Source organism: Salmo trutta, chromosome 16 (genome assembly GCF_901001165.1).
Source record: "Salmo trutta chromosome 16, fSalTru1.1, whole genome shotgun sequence".
NCBI lineage: Eukaryota > Metazoa > Chordata > Actinopteri > Salmoniformes > Salmonidae > Salmo > Salmo trutta.
Genome location: NC_042972.1, coordinates 47265982 through 47285246, shown reverse-complemented (window position 1 = coordinate 47285246; position 19265 = coordinate 47265982). Strand labels below are relative to the sequence as shown.

The 19265-nt window shown below is 45.9% G+C and overlaps 1 protein-coding gene across 3 annotated transcripts in view; it reads left to right on the top strand.

Annotated features, from left to right (window-relative positions):
• Positions 1-19265, top strand: part of LOC115150879 (E3 ubiquitin-protein ligase PDZRN3-B) — a 123736-nt gene that overhangs the window by 93288 nt on the left and 11183 nt on the right. The window contains exon 1 of one of the 3 annotated variants that reach the window (XM_029694654.1): positions 2481-2783. The exons of the other annotated variants lie outside the window; for them this stretch is intronic. Coding sequence (XP_029550514.1) covers positions 2715-2783 — 69 coding nt within the window. The 5' untranslated portion in view covers positions 2481-2714. Of the gene's footprint in view, positions 1-2480; positions 2784-19265 lie in introns of those variants that run through there. 3 annotated transcript variants of the gene reach the window in all.

The window sequence follows — 19265 nt, the reverse complement described above, 5'->3', positions numbered from 1 at the left end:
TACTGTTGTCACAGCAACTATAAATGAATTGGTCATTTGATTAATGCAGTGTTCTGACGTGGCTATTATTTCCATTGTCACAATCCCTTGTGAAACAAATATGAATAACATAAAATCAGGTCTACATGCTCGTTTGTCCCATCCATATGGTTTCTATGTAAATCTATGTGGTTCATTCTCCAGAGTGAATGGCCCTGGATAGGGGACTGGGCTTTCAGCGCCTCTGCCCATCAAACTCTGGAACTCCCCCCCAGACGCTCGCAACTCTGACTCTAATCATCACCTTCAAAAACAGACAAAAAAACGACTTGTTCAGTCTGGCTTTCCCCTCAGTTTAGGTTAGCTCTTAATCGCTAGCTTAGTTTAGTTCATTAGGATACCCATTAGCTACTGCACATGCAGCAGCTACTCTTCCGGGGTTCCACAGCTTAAGCTCAGTAGATTTCATTGCTATTTTTCCTTTGTCTTACCCTTGTTTTCTTTTTTACTCTCTTTCTGTACAGTGTCTTTGGGTTTCTTGAAAGACGCTTTAAATCCCATGTATTATTATTGGCTACACTGAGTATCCACCCTAGTAAAGCCTGTTTATCAGCACACTGACCACTGGGACTATACAAGCTGTTGGACACAATAAGACTGATTATAATAACAGCTCCTGCAAAAGGAGCTTTCAGTTTGCCTGTGGCAGGTTTTCCTTATAATAAGACTCTATAATCAGCTCTGTAATATTATCATATAGTTTCTGTTGTTAATGTGTGCAGCCTAAAGTGGTGGGAGCCATTTATTATTGAGAGATTATCCATAGCCAGTCTCCCAATGGTTAAATCTCTGCAGATGGATAAGGAGCCTGGCTGGATCCTATAGAATGAGAGCTGGAGGGGTTTGTCTTTCTCTGAAGGAGGATCCCATTGGAGCAGTGTCACGGCCCATGGTGGAGCGGGCCTGGGAGGCAGTGGTGAGGGAAGCAGATGGGGATAGGGATAGGGAAGCAGCGTCGACAGACAGATCGGGATCAGTGGAAACGTCTGGCCTGAGGAAACGCTGTGCTCATGTACCACTATCAACACCAGCCACCACCCAGGGACCCAACCAGCCATGTAATGTAGACAGGTATGAATCTAGCCAAAAATGTTCTATGAATGAGAGCAGAGGGTTATGGGACGGGGCCCCGTTGACCAGTGTCTGAAATAATGTTTCCTTTCGCGATAACCCCCACGTCCGACAGACGCAGGAATGACGGCCCAGTGTAAGTAGGAGCATGGGTAAATATCAAGAATGAGTAGATGTCTGTGATGTTATGGTTCACATATCACATCATCTGTCACTTCATCACATCATTTGCCTTGGAGTGTTATTAACCTTTGCCAGTGTAGTGACGTGAGCACAGCGGTGCCATTTTCCCAGCACTCCCCAGCACAGGCCTGGATGATCGCTGATTGCCAAGTGGCATCAGGCTGGATGGGCCAATGTGTCACTAATTGCGTGAGCAGAGCAGGGGAGGAGAGGAGGGGCTACGGCAGCGCCGCTCAGACAGGGGCATTCTGTTTCTGGGAGGTCCGTGCCACCCCTCATTGTCGAAATAAACAATGCCACCCGGCGCCCCACTATCTAACTCTAATTGGCATTACGGTTTGGTTGGCTGCGTGGCACCAGAGCGGGCACCCAGAGCCCATGCCAGGTCTGCCACGCTGGAGACGTAGCCTTTGTCAGCTCAGGCGATGGAAAGGGTAGCCTGTGACTTAGGATGGGGACGCCACCGAGGACCCAGAGAATGGCATGTCACTTGCCATCAGTTGCTCCATTGGCTGAAGCTTCCCTCTAAGTTTTAGGAAGCTAGGGTAAACATGTCATCTCTTTTTGTTGGACTGTTTGTTTGGCCGTCAGCCCACCCATTAAGATAATTAAATGGGAAAGAATAATTCGGCTTTATCCTGAGAAAGCATATGACAAAGGTCATGGTGGGAAAAAATGATTGAACCGGGGACATGAAAAATTCCCTCTGTCTCCTTTGTTTTCTCTCAACCTCTTTCATAGAGCGTTTCTGTGGACTTTGTCTAATCCAACATTGGAGATGGATGCCTCTTTGTGGCTCTGTGCACATGGGACCCGGGTCATTGTCACCGCACTGAATGATTCAGATGTAATGTCTGGAAGGGTTAAGACTGACGAACTCTCCTGGCCCCAGGAGAGGAAGTCATGTTTGTTTGCAGCGACTACAAAAAGCCTCCATGTCACTCACTTTGTCCTCGACACAATAGACGTAATGATTGTTAATTAATGAAACTTCAGCTGGCATAGTCTGTGGTTACCCCCACTCCTCCCCCTTTTAACTCCCCGTCCCCTGTCCCCCGTCGTATTGGGGCAGTACCTCATGAATATTCAGTGAGTGGCTGCTTAATTTGCATGAGGGGGTATATATAGGCTGAGAACAGAGCGGAAGAGACTCAGAGAGTGAGGGAGTGTGCGAGTTAGTGAGAGACTGACTGAGAGCAGAGCGTGCTTACTCCTACTCAGACACACACTCACAGACACACGCGCACGGCTGGCTGCGCAGCCTTCATATAAATCCTGCCAGCTAAACCTATTTCCTTGGAGAGTGGGAGACAGAGCAGACTGGTCAGTGGCTCATCAGCTCCATGTGAGCCAGTGGCCCAGAGAGAGACAACCTGCCTGGCTGACTGGAGGGGAAGACTGGATGGTGAGATTCCTCCACCATGGGATGCAGCCTCTGTACCCTGCAGAAGCCCGAGGAGCAATACAAACTACTCTATGAGGTCTGCCAGGTACTGTAACCACTTCTGCCTTCTCCTGAACGGCTGAACTTTCAGGGCTGTTAAATCACTGCAATAACACGTGCATGTGACAAATACAATTTGATTTGATACGAGAAGTCAACTCAGAAAGTGTAGAGGTTCTGCAAAGGGACATAGGATGCAGACGTTTCATTGTCTACTGCTATGTAAATGCATTACGTCTGTGTAAGAACTGATTTCTTCACTAGCTGGGATATTTCTGTTTGGTGTTGTAGATTTTGGTTTCTTTGTGTTGTAGTTTGGTGTTTTTTCTTTGCGTTTGGCTTCTCTGCTGGATTCATCCCAGTGTGGCTCGGGCAGATTGACTAACAGGGTGGGAGTAGAGTGTTGTTGCTGCCTGGCTGGATAGTTGGATCTCTTCTGGTGCTGCAGTAGTGTGAACTCTGGGTGCGGGGTCAGGGAGCGGTGATGAGGAGGTGTAGTTAAAGGAGGGCTGATGATGAAGTTGACAGCTCTCTGAATGTGTCTGTTAGTGTGTGCTGATCACAACCCACCTCCTCATTGTCAACAGACTGCTGACTCAGCCACTTCTGACTTTAACCCCTGGTTGACTCTTACTTTAGGTTTATGTTTAACACTATAATGCGTAGTCTGCACATTTTTTACTGAGATAATAGACGAGAGGTGTTGTATAGGTATTTGATCAATTAAAATGTAGTTTTTGTTGTTTTCAACCAAGTTTATTTAACAATGAGGAATGTATCATCCCTCGTCCCAATGTTTATATATTTAGCAGCCTTAATTTGAATGAAAAAGTTCAAGCCTACAGAAAGTAAATGTATTAGTACCCATCAAGCACACAGGGATTTCCTGTTGTAGGATGGAAGGCACTTCTGGTTCAGTGTATATATTACCAACATTGAAAACTATCACTTTTTCACTTTTTCAAAGAACACATTGTACTGCCTGGGATACAACCACGAATAAAGGGGAATGGTAGAGTGGGGAACCATATGGCTCGTCAAAGTCCAATCAGTCTACCACATCCCTTCTGTCCTCAGATGAACCTACTATGCTAATTAACAGTAGTTACTCTGTCTGGAAGGGAGAGAAGAGCTTCATTTATTACACGTTGATCGAGCCAGCATTGAGGGACTATAATTCAGTTGACTATCATTTTAAAATGTTTGTTATGATGGGAAAGAGAATGAATGGGGATGCCAGCCCTAGTCATAGACTGTTCTCTCTGCTACCGCACGGCAAGCGGTACCGGAGCGCCAAGTCTAGGTCCAAGACGCTTCTAAACAGCTTCTACCCCCAAGCCGTAAGACTACTGAACATCTAATCAAATGGCTACCTGGACTGTTTGCATTGCCCCCCCCCCCCCCCCACGCTGCTGCTACTCTCTGTTATTATCTATGCATAAGTCACTTTAATAACTCTACCTACATGTATATATTACCTCAATTACCTCGACTAACCGGTGCCCCCGCACATTGACTCTGTACCGGTACCTCCTGTATATACATTTACGTCATTTAGCAGACGCTCTTATCCAGAGCGACTTACAAATTGGTGCATTCACCTTATGATATCCAGTGGAACAACCACTTTACAATAGTACATCTATATATTTTTTTTGTTGGGGGGGGGGTAAATGTATGTTAGTGTAATGTATGTTATGTTATGTAATGTATGTTATGTCACAAATGTTATTTTACTGCTGCACTTTAATTATTTGTTACTTTATTTCTTGGGTGGGGGTATTTTTCTTAAAACTGTGTTGTTGGTTAAGGGCTTGTGAGTAAGCGTTTCACTAAGGTCTACCCCTGTGGTATTGTATTCAGCGCATGTGACAAATACAATTTGATTTGACAGACATTCAGCATGCAGTTTGCTTTCTGTCCAGAAGGGGGAGCTTCAGATCAAACACATGACCATTCCCTGTAGTCAACGTATGCTTTTTCACGGTCTTCCTTCACGAACAGTAGGCCTACTATATTCATTTTAAAGCAGGTGTGCACTACCACTGAACATGTACTAATAAGAACACCGCTAGACAGTATGTCAGCAGACAAAGCTTAAGCTCCAAGTGTCTCACTCTGACAGACTGGGTTTTAGTCTTGTGAGCAGAAACAAAGGAACGTTTTCTAGCTTTTCGTTTTTCTCCGTGTTCTTTTCCGAAGAGTGTTGCTAGCGTATGTATTACAGTCAATGACAAGCCCGTTTAGTGAGAAAGGTGCTGCAGTGTAGCAGGCTGCGTGTTGGCTGGTTTAAATGAAGCTGCTGTATGAACAAGCGCTGTATGCATCTTCCTCATTATTCCCCCAAAATATGTTCTGTTCTGTCCCATTAGCGAGAGATGACAGTATTTGGTCTGCAAATCACCCTGCTTTGATCATTCCAGGTCTGCTTCAGAATGACTAAAAGGTAGGAAAGGGGTACATTTTGTGATGCTAAGTGGATTCTGGGTTTTGGTAAATCAAACAGCTGATGTGAAAGCCCCCTCTCCTTCTCTATTTAACCCCCCCCCCTCCTTAAAAAAGAACATGGTACTATAGAAGGGCAATGTCCCTTTGTTCCTCTCCCTATTAAGCCACAGCCAGGCTGTCATTCTGCCTGTCAATTACTGTTGATTGGCAGGCTGTTAGCTGGCGGAATCCTACTGTTTCTCTTATGGCTCCGCCTTGCCCATTATTCCTACCAGGAGGGAGAGCCACCTGAACAGACTGAGCCAGGCAGAGTAGAAACGGCTGCTCCGTGTTTCACATCAAACCCTATTCATCACTGGTAGCTAACCTCGGACAAGCCCATTCAGCAACCCTTCCTCCCTCCCCGATCACATAGATCATGCGATTCAACTTGATACATCTTTTTTGTATTGATGCACCTTGACTTTGAATGGTAAAACAATAAAGAACGATGTTATCCGCCTTGGTTCCTCCGAGCCACTCTGTTGGCTGAAAGATGAAGCATTATCTCAAGAAAGAAAGGGTAAAAGCTCAGCAATTTGATTAACCTTGCACATTAAAACCGTTTTTCTCTGTCTGCGGGCAGTAGAAGAGAGGACGTTGCTCACGTCCAGTTTGTGTGTGTCTATTTCTGTCAGCCATCAGCTGATGGTGAGAGAGCAGAGCTGTTCTCATTAAGGGTCCAGAGCCTGTTAGCCATGCCGTCAGCCACTCCACCAGCTCTAATTGGGAACATAATGAAGATCTTTGTGACGTCTGGCTTTTTTTTTGCGTCCGTGGCCGCAGGAACGGTGGCTCATAAACCATGGAAGTGTTGTTGTGCAGATGTATTTTTGGTCACTCACTCACTGTCCTGAAGAGTGTGCCTTTGGCCAGGGTTGAGGTGAGGTCACTTCCTGTCAGGACAGGACTTGTACTGTGACAGGGAGGGTGGCCCAGGCTTCCAATGAACAGGGTGAACAAAATGTCGAAATAAAAGTGAATCTGCCAGCATGTCTTTAGGAGAAAAAAAGAATATCCTGTTGTAGTTGTTTTATTGTCACGCTCCTGTGTTAAGTTGGGTGTGGATGAACATTCTCACTGCCAGTTTCTCCACCATCCTCATGCGTGGATTAGACCTCTTTTAGCCTCTGTGTGTGTGTGTGCATGCATGCGTGCCTGTCTGTCTGCGCTCTGCACGCTTGCCCAAGTTCACGCAGGCGTGTGCCGACAGTGCCCTGTGCCATGTGGCCACCTCATTGGAGAGTTCAAAAGGGTGGGTTTGTGTTTGCCCGCACGCGTGTTAAATGAATCCAATGAGGCTGGGACTATGGTTGTATACAGAAATCAGGGTAGATCAAGGAGGTCTGTCTGTGTCAGTGAGCCCTGAGATGGGATACACACAGATCCTCTTGATCAAGCTGCCTGGCACACTGCCCACACCACTCTACACACACACACACACACACACACACACACACACACACACACACACACACACACAGCTCCCTAGGGGTTTAATGATGAACAACACTCAATGTTGCTCTCAGTATATCTCACTGTTTACACACACCTACTGCTCCCAGACAGGGGAAACATTGCTGTTATGGATACGAGTCTCCTATCTAGTGAGTGTGTTATCTCTAATAAGAATTACATTTCAACAGGAATCCCTGCTGAATCAGCAATAGCTGGTTGCCGTGACGGTCATTGTTGGTTGCCGTGACGGTCATTGTTGGTTGCCGTGATAGTGATCGTTGGTTGCCGTGTCAGTCCATTGTTTGCCTGCCTCTGTAATATGCCAAAAGTGAAAATCGGTTATGGCAAAAATTTCAATCAAGATACCCTTTGGAAAGCCACTGTATAAGGAATGAGTATTAGTAAGCAGCATGAAAGGCATCCTGGAGGCAGAAGAAGTCCACATAATTAGAGCTTTGAGTAGGGCAGGTTAGGTGCAGTAGGGAGGGAGGAGGGACTGTCTCAGTCCCCTCTATGGAAACTTGACCCTTGGAACAGGCCTGAACCCCAAGCTCACTCTTCAAAGCTGGAAAGGTAAGCGCCATGCAGAGATGCAAGCTCAGCTGCTTTTGTCAGGGCACTGATGGTTGGATCGCTGGAAACTCTGTGTGACAGTCCTGTCTGACCCACGGCTCCTAATCTCTCCACAAGTGGCCTGTAATAGCCGTGGCGCCGGTCTGTGTCTTGTATAAGACCCAGGGCTTAATGAGAGCTTCAACACAAGTCCCCCATTTAAGCTCTGATCCAGACTGGAACTGGCCTCAGCAACGTTGTCACTGCTGCTTTACTGTCGTTTACAGTGCTCGTTATAGAGGGACAGTTTGGGGGTAAAGAAAGAGATTGATACATTTGTGATCGGAGCAAACTGTTGGAGATACTATTGGACCCGTTATTTGCTAGCAAGATTTTTCACTTCAAAATATTCTGATATTCATCAAATGTATATGAAACTGGCCAAAGACATTTAAGCATGACGTCTTCCTTCAACCTGACGGAAGAGAATGAGATGAAAATATTTGTCCACCGTGGCCCCAACCCCCACTGTCAGGACCCCTGTCATTAAAGCATCATGACATGTGGAGCTCCTGGACGGCTTTCCCCCTCTCCCCCTCTCCTGGTAATGAGGCTTGACAGAGGCGGGGTGGGGAGACAAAGCAGGCTGCGCTGAGGAGCCCACTACACTGTTAAATAAGAGGCAAGTTCACCCTGGTGCGCCTCCACATCTGTTCAACACTTGAGCAGGTGGCTAGCAGCCACTGGGGGGAGTGCTCCTCCTCGCACCAGCCCCCATCCCTCATATCCTCCATCCCCCTGTCCCCTGTCCCTCCTTCCTCAGTCCAAGGCTGGCACTGAGGAGCACAGACACCATATGTAGACACAACAACACAGACGCCATATATAGAAACAGCAACACAGACGACATATGTAGACACCAACACAGACGCCATATGCAGACACAGCAACACAGATGCCATATGTAGACACAGCAACACAGACACCATATGTAGACACAGCAACACAGACGCCATATGTAGACACAACAACACAGACGTCATATGTAGACACAACAACACAGATGCCATATGTAGACACAACAACACAGACGACATATGTAGACACCAACACAGACGACATATGTAGACACCAACACAGATGCCATATGTAGACACAGCAACACAGACGCCATATGTAGACACAGCAACACAGACGCCATATGTAGACACAGCAACACAGACGCTATATGTAGACACAGCAACACAGACGCCATATGTAGACACAGCAACACAGACGCCATATGTAGACACAGCAACACAGACGACATATGTAGACACCAACACAGACGCCATATGCAGACACAGCAACACAGACGCCATATGCAGACACAGCAACACAGACGACATATGTAGACACCAACACAGACGCCATATGTAGACACAGCAACACAGACGCCATATGTAGACACAGCAACACAGACGCCATATGTAGACACAGCAACACAGACGCCATATGTAGACACAGTAACACAGACGCCATATGTAGACACAGCAACACAGACACCATATGTAGACACAACAACACAGACGCCATATGCAGACACAGCAACACAGACGCCATATGCAGACACAGCAACACAGACGCCATATGTAGACACAGCAACACAGACGCCATATGCAGACACAGCAACACAGACGCCATATGTAGACACAACAACACAGACACCATATGTAGACACAGCAACACAGACACAACAAACACATTCTGAAAGAAGCTATGCAATGCACAAAACACAAAGGGAGAATCACTAACACTCCACAGAAGAAGGAGACGAGAAAAGTACATGGAAGTGCACCCATTGTTCTGATACACAGTGGTTGTGTCCGAATACCCGTACTAGTGTACTACATGCTGTACTTCAACTGCATACTCGGCATTTCGGCATTCGATCTAGTAGAATTCACTCGTCATTTCCGTGTTTGACAGCAGCTGATAATCAGATAAATTGACGTGAAGTGCCCAAATGAACATGTGACGGGGGTCAACACAATCGAGCATTAGATGCCGCATTCGGATTACTGGACACCTGCTCGTCGAACATCTCATTTGAAAATCATTGTTGATCCCCCCTTTGCTGCTATAACAGCCTCCACTCTTCTGGGAAGTCTTTCCACTAGATGTTGGAACATTGGTGCGGGGACATGCTTCCATTCATCCACAAGAGCATTAGTGAGGTCGGGCACTGATGTTGGGCGATTAGGCCTGGCTTGCAGTCGGCATTCCAATTCATCCCAAAAATGTTTGATGGGGTTGAGGTCAGGGCTCTGTGTAGGCTAGTCAAGTTCTTCCATTCTGCCATCTCAACAAACCATTTCTGTATGGACCTCGCTTTGTGCATGGGAGCATTGTTATGTTGAAAGAGACAAGGGTCTTCCCCAAACTCTTGCCACAAAGTTGGAAGCACAGAATCGTCTAGAATGTTAATCTTAACGCTGTAGCATTAACATTTCCCTTCACTGGAACTAAGGGACCTAGCCCGAACCATGAAAAACAGCCCCAGACCATTATTTCTCCTCCACCAAACTTTACAGTTGGCACTATGCATTGGGGCAGGTAGCGTTCTCCTGGCATCCGCCAAACCCAGATTTGTCCGTCAGACTGCAAGATGGTGAAGCGTGGTTCATCACTCCAGAGATCGCGTTTCCACTGCTCCAGAGTCCAATGGAGGCAAGCTTTACACCACTCTAGTCGACGCTTGGCATTGCGCATTGTGATCTTAGGCTTGTGTGCGGCTGATCGGCCATGGAAACCCATTTCATCTCTCAACAAACAGTTTTTGTGCTGATGTTGCTTCCAGAGGCAGTTTGGAACTCAGTAGTGAATGTTGCAACTGAGGACAGACGATTTCTGCGCGCTACGTGCTTCAGCACTCTGCGGTCCCGTTCAGTGAGCTTGTGTGGCATACCACTTCGCAGCTGAGACGTTGTGGCTCCTAGACATATCTACTTAACAATAACAGCACTTACAGTTGACCGGGGCAGCTTTAGCAGGGCAGACATTTGACAAAGTAAGTTGTTAGAAAGGTGGCATCCTATGACTGCGTCACGCCGAAGATCATTGAGCTCTTCAGTAAAGCCATTCTACTGCCAATGTTTCTCTATGGAGATTGCATGGCTGTGTGTCTGATTTTATACACATGTCAGCAATGGGTTTGGCTGAAATAGCCAAATACACTCATTTGAAGGGGTGTCCACATACTTTTGTGTATATATAGTGTTTTTTTGAAATTTCACATACTATAAAACTACATTTTTTTCGCAAACTATTTAGTACGCTAGTATGGGTATTCGGATATGGTCAGTACCACAGAAATCCCACTATGGTGTACTTGTACAGTAGCTGGCTGCTTTTTGAGTGGTTATTGTAAAGCATTATTCTTCATTTAGCCTGGAATGACATGGGTTGGTCTCTGGCCCCATTCTTCCAGGCAGATGGAAATATAACACTGAAGGTTATACCAATGACACAACGATTATTACATTTGCCACAAACGTCCGTCAGATTCCTGAAATAGAAAGACATCATCATTTGCACCCATATGGATATGGGGGTCAGATGTTACTGTGTGGGAGGACGGGCGGACAGACAGACAGGTGGGACTGTTCCTTTTATGAGGACATTATATTTCCTCTATCATGTGTGATCCTGTATGTAGACAGAAACACCCAGAGAGATCAAGTGTACATGCTATTTTCGGATATAAACTCAGCAACAAAAGAAACGTCCTCTCACTGTCAACTGCGTTTATTTTCAGCAAACTTAACGTGTAAATATTTGTATGAACATAAGATTCAACAACTGAGACATAAACTGAACAAGTTCCACAGGCATGTGACTAACAGAAATGGAATAATGTGTCCCTGAACAAAGGGGGGTAGAAATCAAAAATACAGTCAGTATCTGGTGTGGCCACCAGCTGCATTAAGTACTGCAGTGCATCTCCTCCTCATGGACTGCACCAGATTTGCCCATTCTTGCTGTGAGATGTTACCCCGCTCTTCCACCAAGGCACCTGCAAGTTCCCGGACATTTCTGGGGGGAATGGCCCCTCCGATCCAACAGGTTTCAGACGTGCTCAATGGGATTGAGATCCGGGCTCTTCGCTGTCCATGGCAGAACACTGACATTCCTGTCTTGCAGGAAATCACGCACAGAACGAGCAGTATGGCTGGTGGCATTGTCATGCTGGAGGGTCATGTCAGGATGAGCCTGCAGGCAGGGTACCACATGAGGGAGGAGGATGTCTTCCCTGTAACGCACAGCGTTGACATTTCCTGCAATGACAACAAGCTCAGTCCGATGATGCTGTGACACACCACCCCAGACCATGATGGACCCTACACCTCCAAATCGATCCCGCTCCAGAGTACAGGCCTCGGTGTAACGCTCATTCCTTCGACGATAAACGTGAAAAGCCATCTGGAAAAAAGCTTGTCCGTAGAAGACAAGGTGAGCGCTACCATCAGTCCTGTGTCATGCCAACAGTAAAGCATCCTGAGACCATTCATGTGTGGGGTTGCTTCTCAGCCAAGGGAGTGGGCTCACTCACAATTTTGCCTAAGAACACAGTCATGAATAAAGAATGGTACCAACCCATCCTCCGAGAGCAACTTCTCCCAACCATCCAGGAATAGTTTGGTGATGAACAATGCCTTTTCCAGCATGATGGAGCACCTTGCCCATAAGGCAAAAGTGATAACTAAGTGGCTCGGGGAACAAAACATCGATATTTTGGGTCCATGGCCAGGAAACTCCCCAGACCTTAATCCCATTGAGAACTTGTGGTCAATCCTCAAGAGGCGGGTGGACAAACAAAAACCCACAAATTCTGACAAACTCCAAGCATTGATTATGCAAGAATGGGCTGCCATCAGTCAGGATGTGGCCCAGAAGTTAATTGACAGCATGCCAGGGCGGATTGCAGAGGTCTTGAAAAAGAAGGGTCAACACTGCAAATATTGACTCTGCATCAACTTCATGCAATTGTTATAAAAGCCTTTGACACTTATGAAATGCTTGTAAATATACTTCAGTATTCCACAGTAACATCTGACAAAAATATCTAAAGACACTGAAGCAGGAAACATTGTGGAAATTAATATTTGTGTCATTCTTAATACTTTTGGCCACAACTGTAGACAATTCAGACTCATGATAATGCATTTAGTAGCTTCACCTCTTGCTATCAGGGAAATGTTCTAGTGTACTTTGATTTGCATTCATTTATCCAAACGAAACCCATTCCTGTGCTATGTGTGGATGGTTACTATTCATTTACCGTTACACAGCTCCTTCATTGGGGCCTTATGCACGAAGCCAGAGACCGGTCATGTATTTGATTCTGATAGGACATGATTAAGAGAGAACCAAACATCATCTGTGTGCATGTAGGCCTACCATGTGAATGTACCAATCTGTCCCCTGTGTCTGTCTGCAATATACCATCATGAATAAGCCATCTGAACCGACAGAGAGAAGGGTTTTAAGTGGCGGGGGACATTTTAATGCAGGTGATGGAGGCTCATTATGATGTGGAGGCAGAAAGGGCCCTCCCTGAGCTGCTATTCACCGGCAGCCCATCACTGTCCCATGCTACATTCAGGCCCCTGGTGCTAAGTGTTAATTTGGTGACCAGGGTGTGTTTTACTGTGACTTATGGGGCCACCTGAGACCCAGAGCTATGATCCCTGTGTGGAGATGAGGAGCTGAGGATGCCCCGAGCAGCTCCTGTAGCCCTGCTGCGATCCCTGCAGGAGTCCGCTTGGTGCCACCAGTCACTGTCATTTAAACGTCTATTTTGATTGGCTGTGTTTGTAACGTGTGTCTGTCTGTACTACAATATGTGTGCTTGATTGCAGATGGGGGGAGCTTTCTGAGATGATTGAGAGAGGAAGCCATAGGTTACACACACAGCAGCTGTTTCTCTGGCTCTACATATTAGTGAGACTACTATATCTGTGATGGTGCCGTCCTGAGTAAATGATGGTAGCGCTAACAGACATGGAGCTGCTGACTGCTGGAATAAAATAGGATCTGCTGTCAGTCCTCACAGAGGGTGTGTGGAGAAATGAGCCTGTGTGCTGCTGCGCTGCCTGGCTGGCTGCAGCTCTGGGACTGGATGATTGTGGGCCAGCGGAGTGAGATAAGAGTGCTAATGAAGGGTGACAGAGCCCTGGGTCTCAGCCCCACTGCCGGTGATTAGTACCCCACCGGGTCGAGTCCTCGCTCCCCTTTTGTCTCCATCCCCTGCCCTCATTGTGGAGAACCAGATAGAGGCAACCATGAGGATAACGCGCGGACTCTACCTCACGTTCAGATGTTCTATCAAGTTTTTATTAGGCGTATGTACGGGATACGCATGGTAAACATCATCCAAGGAAATGCTTTCTTGCGGGTTCCTTCTCGACAATGCAACAACAATCAGAAAACATATGAATATAAAGTAAATGGCAGTAGAATAGAATAATTAATTCTGGCATAAGTATAATACAGGAAGGCACAATTTATAGTACTACATTTTCCCTCAGAACAGCCTCAATTGGTCCGGGCATGGACCCTACAAGGTGTTGAAATCGTTCCACAGGGATGCTGGCCCATGTTGACTCCAATGCCTCCCACAGTTGTGTCAAGTTGGCTGGATGTCCTTTGGGCGGTGGACCATTCTTGATACACACAGGACACTGTTGAATGTGGGAAAAAAACAGCAGCATTGCAATTCTTGACACAAACCGGTGCGACTGGCTCTTACTTCCATTCCCAGTTCAAAGGCACTTCAATCTTTTGTCTTGTCCATTCACCCTCTGAATGGTACACATACACAATCCATGTCTCAATTGTCTCAAGGCTTAAAAATGATCTCCTCCCCTTCATCTACACTGATTTGAAGTGGATCTAACAAGTGACATCAATAAGGGATTGACCTGGATTCACCTTGGTCAGTCTGTGCCATGGAATGAGCAGGTGTTCTTAATGTTTAGGAGTGGGTCCAGTGTGCCTGGCATTATGGCCTTTGTGGGCCATGACCAACCTCTCGAAGCACTCCTACATTCTAAGGTGAGCACGACAGGGCGAGTCATTTGAGAATGTCACCTTGTTTTTCTTGGTTACTGGGACGATGGTGGTATCCTTAAAGCAGGTGGGGGACTACAGCCTGGGACAGGTTGAGCACACCGCCTGCTGGTCAGCACACACTCTGAGGACGTGTGGCAAGGGATGCCATCTGGAGTTTTCCTCACGTCAGCCTCGGAGAGCGAAATCACCTGGTTGTACGGAGCAGCGAGAGTCTTCGTGGATGGCTCGGTATTGTCTACCTCGAAGCGAGCATAGAATGGGTTGAGCTCGTCTGGGAGGGGCTCTTAGGATTGTACGGATATCTCCGTTCATCCAGGGTTTTGGGTTGTTCGGATTGTTATTGTGGGTACATCATCAACACATTTCCAAATGAAGCCTGTGACTGACGATGTACACTACCGTTCAAAAGTTTGGGGTCACTTAGAAATGTCCTTGTTTTTGAAAGAAAAGCATATTTTTTGTCCATTAAAATAATATCAAATTGATCAGAAATACAGTGTAGACATTGTTAATGTTGTAAATGACTATTGTACCTGGAAACGGCAGATTTCTTTTAAATGGAATATCTACATAGGTGTACAGAGGCCCATTATCAGCAACCATCACTCCTGTGTTCCAATGGCAACAGTGAAAAGGCGACTCCAGGATGCTGGCCTTCTAAGCAGAGTTCTCTGTCCAGTGTGTGTTCTTTTGCCCATCTTAATCTTTTCTTTTTATTGGCCAGTCTGAGAAATGGCTTTTTCTTTGCAACTCTGCCTAGAAAGCCAGCATCCCGGAGTCACCTCTTCACTGTTGACGTTGAGACTGGTGTTTTGCGGGTACTATTCAACCTCTCTAGGGGGTGTGGGACGCTACCGTCCCACCTGGCCAACATCCAGGGAAATGGAAGTCAGGAACCAATACACGCAGTCAGTCATGAAAGCAAAGGCTGTAGCTCTAACTCCTGTAGCATCCTGTAGCTCTAACTCCAAAAAGTTTTGGGACACTGTAAAGTCCATGGAGAACAAGAGCACCTCCTCCCAGCTGCCCACTGCTCTGAGGCTAGGTAACACGGTCACCACCGATAAGGGGTGGGGGTGACACTCTAGACCCAAACTGTTATAGACCTATATCCATCCTGCCCTGCCTCTCTAAAGTCTTCGAAATCCAAGTTAATAAACAGATCACTGACCATTTCAAATCCCACCGTACCTTCTCCGCTGTGCAATCTGGTTTCCGAGCTGGTCATGGGTGCACCTCAGCCACGCTCAAGGTCCTAAACGATATCATAACCACCATCGATAAAGAACAGTACTGTGCAGCCGTCTTCATCGACCTGGCCAAGGCTTTCGACTCTGTCAATCACCGTATTCTTATCGGCAGACTCAATAGCCTTGGTTTCTCAAATGACTGCCTCGCCTGCTTCACCAACTACTTTGCAGAGTAGTCAGTGTGTCAAATCGGAGGGCCTGTTGTCCGGACCTCTGGCAGTCTCTATGGGGGTACCACAGGGTTCAATTCTCGGGCCGTCTCTTTTCTCTGTATATATCAATGATGTCGCTCTTGCTGCGGGTGATTCCCTGATCCACCGATATGCAGACGACACCATTCTGTATACATCTGGCCCTTATTTGGACACTGTGTTAACTAACCTCCAAACGAGCTTCAATGCCATACAACTCTCCTTCCGTGGCCTCCAACTGCTCTTAAACGCTAGTAAAACCAATGCATGCTTTTCAACTATTCACTGCCCGCACCCGCCCGCCCGAATAGCATCACTACCCTGGACGGTTCTGACCTAGAATATGTGGACAACTACAAATAGCTAGGTGTCTGGCTAGACTGTAAACTCTCCTTCCAGACTCATATTAAACATCTCCAATCCAAAATCAAATCTAGAATCGGCTTTCTATTTCGCAACAAAGCCTCCTTCACTCACGCCGCCAAACTTACCCTAGTAAAACTGACTATCCTACCAATCCTCGACTTCGGCGATATCATCTACAAAATAGCTTCCTAAACTCTACTCAGCAAACTGGATGCAGTCTATCACAGTGCCATCCGTTTTGTTACCAAAGCCCCTTATACCACCCACCCCTGCGACCTGTATGCTCTAGTCGGCTGGCCCTCGCTACATATTCGTCGACAGACCCACTGGCTCCAGGTCATCTATAAGTCCATGCTAGGTAAAGCTCCGCCTTATCTCAGCTCACTGGTCACGATAACAACACCCACCCGTAGCACGCGCTCCAGTAGGTATATCTCACTGGTCATCCCCAAAGCCAACACCTCCTTTGGCAGTCTTTCCTTCCAGTTCTCTGCTGCCAGTGACTGGAACGAATTGCAAAGATCGCTGAAGCTGGAGACTTATATTTCCCTCACTAACTTTCAACATCAGCTATCTGAGCAGCTAACCGATCGCTGCAGCTGTACATAGTCCATCTGTAAATAGCCCACCCAATCTACCTACCTCATCCCCATATTGTTTTTATTTACTTTTCTGCTCTTTGCACACCAGTATCTCTACTTGCACATCATCATCTGCTCATTTATCACTCCAGTGTTAATCTGCTAAATTGTAATTACTTCGCTACTATGGCCTATTTATTGCCTACCTCCTCACACCATTTGCACACTGTATATAGACTTTCTTTTTTCTATTGTGTTATTGACTGTACGCTTGTTTATTCCATGTGTAACTCTGTGTTGTTGTTTGTGTCGCACTGCTTTGCTTTATCTTGGCCAGGTCGCAGTTGTAAATGAGAACTTGTTCTCAACTAGCTTACCTGGTTAAATAAAGGTGAAATATATATTTTTTAAAGTTAGCCTTTTTAAAATGATCACTTGGATTAGCTAACACAACGTGCCATTGGAACACAGGAGTGATGGTTGCTAATAATAGGCCTCTGTACGCCTATGTAGATATTCCATAAAAAATCAGCTGTCTCCACTGTATTTCTGATCAATTTGATGTTATTTTAATGGACAACAATTTAGATTTTCTTTAAAAAACAAGGACATTTCTAAGTGACCCTGAACTTTTGAACAGCAGTGTATATATTCCCCAATGTTGGTGGATGAATCTTTGAACATATTCCAACCAGTTTTCTCTAAACAATCCTGACCACTGTAAGTGAATGCCAGACAGCACAGCCTGGTTCATAGCAGTTCTCAGTTAAAACTATTGTTCAAATTGCAAGTGAAATGTGCACCAACCCGAGCGCTCCGTTCTTTCACCTCTGGTCTTTTGGACCCCCCACTCATCCCGGTCAAAGCTCTTCTCTGCCCTGGCAGCCAAATGGTGGAACAAGCTTCCCCATAAACGTCAGGACAGCTAAGTCCCTGCCCCCCCCCCCCCCCCAAAAAAAAACACTAACACTCCCACTTGTCTTTTTCTACTTGCACTGACTACTTTATTAAGGAAAAATGTACTTACTAAGACCGAAATGTGGCTGTCTCACCTAGCTAGAGTATCTTAAGATAAATGCACTAACTAAGTCACTCTGGATACGAGTGTCTCCTAAATGACAAAGGTGAAATGTAAATATAATGCTGGTTCCGTTAGTGTGAGAAACTAGGTAAGCCCTTTTTCTTGATTAGCACCTGACGCTGAGCTCATTAAGACAGAGGAAGGCAGCAGAATGCCTAAAGGAAGTGATTCTGAGTATTTTACTGATCTACTGTGGATCACAGAATGCCCCATGCTTAAATCAGATTAGGAGAAAGTAACAGTAGTGTCTTTTTCAGCCCGCCGTGCTTGTTAGCGGCATTCGTTTCTCACTATTTGTTCTGTAATCCTCCGTAAGCCTGCCTGCTGCAGTAAATAAAGACTGCTGTGTTTTTAACTGTCGGAGTGTGGTAAGACTTTCCCCACAGTCAGTCAAAAGAATTAAACACACACAAACCGCGCACACTCTGAGAGAGACCATTACAAAATGGTTGAACGTGAAATAAAAGAGGTATTAACTGTGGTTGACCCACACTGGGAACGCTCCCGCTTCCACTCAAGCAGCTATAGGCCCCCTGAAACTAAGCTCTCAAGCCTCCATTCACTCTCTCTATCACGTCAGCCCTCCTCTCTCTCTGTTCAGAAAAATGCAGACTTTGAAGAATTTGCTTAAGAAGTGTATCGGACCATAAAGAGAGACTTTAGAGAGTGGGAGAAGCAATCGCCACTCATGGTCCCTTATGAACAAGTGTCTATGGACTGAGGTTCCCAGGGCTTTCCTGCCTTCCCACTGTTGAAAGGCAACTTCTTTTGCCTGGCAGTTTCCACTCCATTCACCTCACTGTCTGCTTCATCAAAATGAAAAGGAACAGTCTGTCTTTAATGATGTACTCTTCTTTATAAAAGGAGTCGTTGGAGTTTGAACAACTATGAGCTTATTCAGATTGACAAAAGTTGGAAGAGAGGCATTGGGACAAAAGGCACATAACATGTACATAAACTTTTCAATTTACATTAGCAATTGAATGTTCCATGCCGAGAGAGGGTACGTGTGACGTTCTTGCTTCGCAGGTCAAATGTACCGTAAATATCACACTATCCACTAGCCAGTAAGCATGAAAACTATTCAACTAGCTATGCGAAAAACTTTCCATGCATCTACCATATTACAATCTTGATTAATGCAACAAAACCATATTACACTCTTGAATAATGCAACAATTCACAAGCAGGTGCGGACATTTAAATGGTTTATTTTCTCCTCCATACACTCATTAATTTAGCTGCAAGACAATAACAGCCAAAGTTGCACAGCTGCTAGCTAGCAAGCTAATGTTAGCTAACAACATTTGCTTCATCAAGTAACGTCATCATAGAGAAAATGAAGGCTTACCCCCTTATATGAATGTAAATGTACAGTAACGTTATCATACAGTGTTGTTCATATTATACATAACTACAGGAAACTGCCAAAATAAAGGAAAAACCAAC